Source organism: Scomber japonicus, chromosome 14 (assembly GCF_027409825.1).
Source record: "Scomber japonicus isolate fScoJap1 chromosome 14, fScoJap1.pri, whole genome shotgun sequence".
NCBI lineage: Eukaryota > Metazoa > Chordata > Actinopteri > Scombriformes > Scombridae > Scomber > Scomber japonicus.
In genome coordinates, this window is record NC_070591.1 from 958,757 (window position 1) to 966,256 (window position 7,500).

At 45.5% G+C, this 7,500-nt stretch overlaps 1 protein-coding gene across 2 annotated transcripts in view; it reads right to left on the reverse strand.

Annotated features, from left to right (window-relative positions):
* tspan14 (tetraspanin 14) overlaps positions 1-7,500 on the reverse strand; it is a 7,738-nt gene that overhangs the window by 108 nt on the left and 130 nt on the right. Inside the window, exons 2-10 of one of the 2 annotated variants that reach the window (XR_008322912.1) lie at positions 6,818-6,898; positions 5,593-5,643; positions 5,276-5,422; positions 4,890-5,060; positions 4,147-4,272; positions 3,841-3,891; positions 3,575-3,688; positions 46-888; positions 1-11 (exon numbers count right to left, since the gene is read on the reverse strand). The exon at positions 1-11 is cut by the window's left edge and continues 108 nt beyond it. Coding sequence is in view for 1 of the 2 variants with exons in the window: in XM_053332703.1 (XP_053188678.1) it covers positions 823-888; positions 3,575-3,688; positions 3,841-3,891; positions 4,147-4,272; positions 4,890-5,060; positions 5,276-5,422; positions 5,593-5,643; positions 6,818-6,898 (807 nt within the window). In the remaining variant the exon portion in view is untranslated. Of the gene's footprint in view, positions 889-3,574; positions 3,689-3,840; positions 3,892-4,146; positions 4,273-4,889; positions 5,061-5,275; positions 5,423-5,592; positions 5,644-6,817; positions 6,899-7,500 lie in introns of both variants that reach the window. The other variant, XM_053332703.1, reaches the window with a different exon arrangement.

Here is a 7,500-nt window from a genome sequence, read left to right on the forward strand (position 1 = left end):
TTTATTAAACGCTCGTTAACAAGAAGGAGGCGGAGCTTCACAAACACTCGTTAACAAGAAGGAGGCGGAGCTTCACAAATCCAGTGTAAAAAAATGAAAGGAGTCACATGACCTGAGTGTCTCTGATTGGTCCAGACCTTTCTTCTTCTCTGGTTTCTGAGTCACAGCTGAGTTCAGGTGTTCCTTTAATAACTTTAATTAGACCTGAACACCTGGATGACATCACTATGACATCACTATGACATCACTGAGCCCGTTAACACTGTTTCCTGCCATTGGCTGAGCCGTTAACAGTCACAGTGGATCAGGATCAACAGATTTAATGATGTAATGATGTAATGATGTAATGATGTAATGATGTAATGATTTCAGACGACGTCACTTTGATTCATTAATAATTGAGAAACAATAACATCAGAAACACACTGACGCAGGTTTGATGTCAGAGAAGAAGAAGACCTGAGTTAAAACCAGAGGAGTCACTGATGATGATGATGATGATGATGATGAAGATCAACAGGAGCAGCCAATCAGGTCGAAGGTCACACATTGGATCATTAAACATTCACAGAGTCCTGCAGCGGCTGCAGTTCAGAGCGAGGCAGCGAGGCGGCGCTGGAGAGTCAATCTGACCCTGCAGGAAGACTGAAGGCACAGGCCGGCTCCGTCACCATGGCAACCGCATCACCAGGCGACCGAGCACATTACACAGCAGAGAAGAAGAAGAAGAAGAAGAAGAAGGCACATCTGAGTGAAGAAACTTGGTCCAATAACAGGTGGAGGTCCCGCCCCCCGCAGGTGGAGGTCCCGCCCCCTGCAGGCTCAGTAACTGAATTTGACTTTCAGGATGTCGGCTATCAGAGTCCTGGCCAAGTAGATCCCAACCATCTGCACACAGAACAACAACATGGGTCAGTAACAGTGTAGTCACAGTGTAGTCACAGTGTAGTTACAGTGTAGTCACAGTCACAGTGTAGTTACAGTGTAGTCAGTGTAGTCACAGTGTAGTCACAGTGTAGTCATAGTGTAGTCACAGTGTAGTTACAGTGTAGTTACAGTGTAGTCACAGTCACAGTGTAGTTACAGTGTAGTCACAGTGTAGTCACAGTGTAGTCACAGTGTAGTCATAGTGTAGTCACAGTGTAGTCACACTGTATTAACAGTGTAGTCACAGTGTAGTCACAGTGTAGTCACAGTGTAGTCACAGTGTAGTTACAGTGTAGTGACAGTGTAGTCATAGTGTAGTCACACTGTATTAACAGTGTAGTCACAGTGTAGTCACAGTGTAGTCACAGTGTAGTAACAGTGTAGTCACAGTGTAATCACAGTGTAATCACAGTGTAATCACAGTGTAGTGACAGTGTAGTGACAGTGTAGTGACAGTGTAGTCACAGTGTAGTCACAGTGTAGTGACAGTGTAGTCACAGTGTAGTCACAGTGTAGTCACAGTGACAGTGTAATCACAGTATAGTCACAGTGTAGTCACAGTCACAGTGTATTCACAGTGACAGTGTATTCACAGTGTAGTCACAGTGTAGTTACAGTGTAGTTACAGTGTAGTCACAGTGACAGTGTAGTCACAGTGTATTCACAGTGTAGTCACAGTGTAGTCACAGTGTAGTCACAGTCACAGTGTATTCACAGTCACAGTGTATTCACAGTGTATTTACAGTGTAGTCACAGTGACAGTGTAGTTACAGTGTAGTCACAGTGTAGTCACGGTGTAGTCACAGTGTATTAACAGTGTAGTCACAGTGTAGTCACAGTGTAGTCACAGTGTATTAACAGTGTAGTCACAGTGTATTAACAGTGTAGTCACAGTGTAGTCACAGTGTAGTGACAGTGTAGTCACAGTGTAGTCACAGTGACAGTGTAGTCACAGTATAGTCACAGTGTAGTTACAGTGACAGTGTAGTCACAGTATAGTCACAGTATAGTCACAGTCACAGTGTAGTGACAGTGTAGTCAGTGTATTCACAGTGTAGTCACAGTGTAGTCACAGTGTAGTCACAGTGTAGTCACAGTGACAGTGTAGTCACAGTGACAGTGTAGTCACAGTGTAGTTACAGTGACAGTGTAGTCACAGTGTAGTCACAGTATAGTAACAGTGACAGTGTAGTCACAGTGTAATCACAGTGACAGTGTAGTCACGGTGTAGTCACAGTGTAGTCACAGTGACAGTGTAGTCACGGTGTAGTCACAGTGTAAATACAGTGTAGTCACGGTGTAGTCACAGTGACAGTGTAGTCACAGTGACGGTGTAGTCACGGTGTAGTCACAGTGTAGTCACGGTGTAGTCACAGTGACAGTGTAATCACAGTGTAGTCACAGTGTAGTCACGGTGTAGTCACAGTGTAAATACAGTGTAGTCACGGTGTAGTCACAGTGACAGTGTAGTCACAGTGACAGTGTAGTCACGGTGTAGTCACAGTGTAGTCACGGTGTAGTCACAGTGACAGTGTAATCACAGTGACAGTGTAGTCACAGTGTAGTCACAGTGTAGTCACGGTGTAGTCACAGTGACAGTGTAGTCACGGTGTAGTCACAGTGTAAATACAGTGTAGTCACGGTGTAGTCACAGTGACAGTGTAGTCACAGTGACAGTGTAGTCACGGTGTAGTCACAGTGTAAATACAGTGTAGTCACAGTGTAGTCACAGTGACAGTGTAGTCACAGTATAGTAACAGTGACAGTGTAGTCACAGTGTAGTTACAGTGTAGTCAGTGTAGTCAGTGTAGTCACAGTGTATTCACAGTGTAGTCACAGTCACGGTGTAGTCACGGTGTAGTCACAGTGACAGTGTAGTCACAGTATAGTCACAGTGTAGTCACAGTGTAGTCACGGTGTAGTCACAGTGACAGTGTAGTCACAGTGACAGTGTAGTCACAGTGTAGTCACAGTGTAGTCACAGTGTAAATACAGTGTAGTCACAGTGTAGTCACAGTGACAGTGTAGTCACAGTATAGTAACAGTGACAGTGTAGTCACAGTGTAGTTACAGTGTAGTCAGTGTAGTCAGTGTAGTCACAGTGTATTCACAGTGTAGTCACAGTCACGGTGTAGTCACGGTGTAGTCACAGTGACAGTGTAGTCACAGTGTAGTCAGTGTAGTCACAGTGTAGTCACGGTGTAGTCACAGTCACAGTATAGTCACAGTGACAGTGTAGTCACGGTGTAGTCACAGTGACAGTGTAGTCACAGTATAGTCACAGTGTAGTCACAGTGTAGTCACGGTGTAGTCACAGTGACAGTGTAGTCACAGTGTAGTCACAGTGACAGTGTAGTCACAGTGTAGTCACAGTGTAGTCACAGTGTAGTCACAGTGTAGTCACAGTGACAGTGTAGTCACAGTGTAGTCACAGTGTAGTCACGGTGTAGTCACAGTGACAGTGTAGTCACAGTATAGTCACAGTGTAGTCACAGTGTATTCACAGTGTAGTCACAGTAACAGTGTAGTCACGGTGTAGTCACAGTAACAGTGTAGTCACAGTGTATTCACAGTGTAGTCACAGTAACAGTGTAGTCACGGTGTAGTCACGGTGTAGTCACGGTGACAGCATGTGGAGTATTCGTACCTGCAGCAGAGAGATGACGATGAAGACGATGGCCACCGTGTAAAGGTTTCCAGGTAACCAGTCCTCTAACGCAGCAATGCAGCCTTTGGTGTAAATGTGCTCCGCCCACTTGCTCTGATAGAACATTTAGAACATTTAGAACAGAAGAACACTGTATTTAAAACCAGACTCGTCTTCCTCTTCCCACAAATACAAACTACACACGTTTCAGGCTTCAGGTTACATTTCCTGTGATTTTCATTTTAGCCAATCAGAAGCGAGCTCACCTTCTGTCTGTTTCTGACGTCGTAGCCGCACTGAGTGTTCACCACCGAGTCCTGAAACACAACGACAGCGTCAGACACAGTCGCCTCCGCTAACCCTAACCCTAACCCACCTCCGCTAACCCTAACCCTAACCCACCTCCGCTAACCCTAACCCTAACCCTCACCCACCTCCGCTAACCCTAACCCTAACCCTAACCCACCTCCGCTAACCCTAACCCACCTCCGCTAACCCTAACCCTAACCCACCTCCGCTAACCCTAACCCTAACCCTCAGTAAGGATCCATGTTGCTACTGAACGGACTCACGGCGGGGTCGGTGATGCAGCAGGAGAACGGGACGCCACATTTCTCTCTGCTGCGGTGAGTCCCGTTACAGCTGAAGTACGCGTTCAGGTCCCAGTCAGACGGGTCCTGAGCTCCACAGCAGAAGTTCTGTTCAACAAACAGTCAGCAAGAGCATTCAACAGTCAGTAAGAGCATTCAACAGTCAGCAAGATCCTTCAACAGTCAGCAAGAGCATTCAACAGTCAGCAAGAGCATTAAACAGCCAGTCAGCAAGATCCTTTAATAGTCAGCAAGATCCTTCAACAGTCAGTCAACAAGATCCTTCAACAGTCAGCAAGAGCATTCAACAGTCAGTAAGAGCATTCAACAGTCAGCAAGATCCTTCAACAGTCAGCAAGAGCATTCAACAGTCAGCAAGAGCATTAAACAGCCAGTCAGCAAGATCCTTTAATAGTCAGCAAGATCCTTCAACAGTCAGTCAACAAGATCCTTCAACAGTCAGTCAACAAGATCCTTCAACAGTCAGCAAGATCCTTCAACAGTCAGCAAGATCCTTTAACAGTCAACAAGATCCTTTAACAGTCAACAAGATCCTTCAACAGTCAGCAAGAGCATTCAACAGACAGCAAGAGCATTCAACAGACAGCAAGAGCATTCAACAGTCAGCAAGATCCTTCAACAGTCAACAAGATCCTTCAACAGTCAACAAGATCCTTCAACAGTCAACAAGATCATTTAACAGGCAGGAAACAGGAAGCAGTCACCATCTTCTGCAGCGAGTCGATGAGGTTCTGCAGGTCGATGTCGTCTCGGTACGCTTTAACGTTAGCGAGGAAGAACTCGTTGATCCAGGCTCGGACCTGACTCTGGAACACCACGGCTAGCACGGCCGCCGTTAGCTCCAGGAAGAAGATGAAGCCGATCACTCCCGAAAACTGACGGAAAAATATCACGTAAAATATCACGTTAAAAACAACACGTTAAATATCACGTTAAATATCACGTTAAAAACCACACGTAAAATATCACGTAAAATATCACGTTAAATATCACGTTAATAACCACACGTTAAATATCACGTTAAAAACAACAACACGTAAAATATCACGTTATTACAAACTGAAGAGATGTTTCGGGTTTTTTAACGTACAAACTTGAGCAGACAGATGTTTTCTCGCAGCGCTCCCACGCAGCCGGCGAAGCCCAGGATGAAGGTGACTCCGCCGACCACCAGAACCAACCAGACCGGGTCGAACCCGTGCAGCCGGGTCACCTGGGTCAGGTCCAGCAGGACTCCCTGTCAACGAGTCGTTAGCGTGATGTTAGCGTGATGTTAGCGTGATCAGGAACATGTGTGTCACATTTACTGCTAAAACATGTACCATCAATTCCAGGCTGTGTGTGTGTGTGTGTGTGTGTGTGTGTGTGTCTGTGTGTGTGTGTGTGTGTGTGTGTGTGTGTGCTCACCTTTTCACTCCACGCCCAGAAACCCACTGCAATGAAGGCGACTCCAGCCAGCTGCAACACAAAACACACCAGGGTTTAGTCACATCCACCAACACACCAGGGTTTAGTCACATCCACCACCAACACACCAGGGTTTAGTCACATCCACCACCAACACACCAGGGTTTAGTCACATCCACCACCAACACACCAGGGTTTAGTCACATCCACCACCAACACACCAGGGTTTAGTCACATCCACCACCAACACACCAGGGTTTAGTCACATCCACCAACACACCAGGGTTTAGTCACATCCACCAACACACCAGGGTTTAGTCACATCCACCAACACACCAGGGTTTAGTCACTACTGACCCAGTCCTCATCAGCTGACTGATTATTGATTATTGGAGCAGATCAGCTGACTCTGAGCTCTGACACAATGTTACCACATTTCCTCTCTCTCTCTCTCTCTCTCTCTCTCTCTCTCTCTCTCTCTCTCTCTCTCTCTCTCTCTCTCTCTCTCTCTCTCTCTCTCTCTCTCTGTCTCTCTCTCTCTCTCTCTCACACACACACACACACACACACACACACACACACAGGATGTCTCTTACAACACTCATAGCAGCTAACACCCAAACAGGAAACAGCTGTCAGTGTGATTGATCAATAACCTCCGTCTACACTGAGTTTAGTATGTAGTGTTTAAACATTGTTGTAACTGCAGGTGATGGAGACACAGCAAGCTTCATCACTAACACTGAAACATCACAGCAGCTCCAGTCTGAACCCTAACCCCTGATCAACAGCACTAATCATTATTATACACACATACATGTAATAATGGTAGACAGGTGAGCAGGTAGACAGGTGAGCAGGTAGACAGGTGAGCAGGTGACCAGGTGAGCAGGTAGACAGGTGAGCAGGTAGACAGGTAGACAGGTGAGCAGGTGAACAGGTAGACAGGTAGACAGGTGAGCAGGTAGACAGGTGAGCAGGTGAACAGGTAGACAGGTGGACAGACAGGTGAGCAGGTAGACAGGTGAGCAGGTGGACAGGTGGACAGGTGAACAGGTAGACAGGTGGACAGGTGAACAGGTAGACAGGTGGACAGGTGAACAGGTAGACAGGTGGACAGACAGGTGAGCAGGTAGACAGGTGAGCAGGTAGACAGGTGACCAGGTAGACAGGTGAACAGGTAGACAGACAGGTGAACAGGTGGACAGGTAGACAGGTAACTCACCCAGAAGATGATGTTGTAGCTGAACATCAGGTATTTGTAGCAGCAGCTGACCTCAGCGTTGTCATAGCGATAGTAATACATCTGAAAACAACATATAAGCTTTAACTATTACTAATAACTAATAACTTTAACTAATAACTTTAACTAATACAGGCAGGATCACACACCCCTTCATTATATTATATATTATATTATATATAATATAATATATAATATTATATATAATATATAATAGAATATATTAAATGACTCTGTATCTTCTTCCTGACTTTATTTATTTATTTATTTATTAATGTCTAGTCTTCTATCTACTTGCTGTTAAACTGTCTGCTGGTTATTCTTCTTTATTAAACATTAATATTCATTATTTTAAATGTTTTTAACATAAAAGTTTATATTGATGCTAACGTTAGCTTAGCTTAGCATCAGCTCACTTCCTGTTTGTTTACAGACTGTTCTCCGGTTGTTCTCCGGTTCTCCGGTCATCACCGACAGCTCTGCCAGTGAGACGCTGCCGGTACCGGACAGGCTCTCGGTAGCTGCCGGTAACTACCGGTATTTACCGTCGGTACCGTTACTTTCTGTTACAGGAAGCAGCTAATGCTAATGCTAATGCTAACGGAGAGTTACCGGGACATTAACTATAACAGAGCTCTGGTTCACCGGGAAACGTCCGGTCTTAC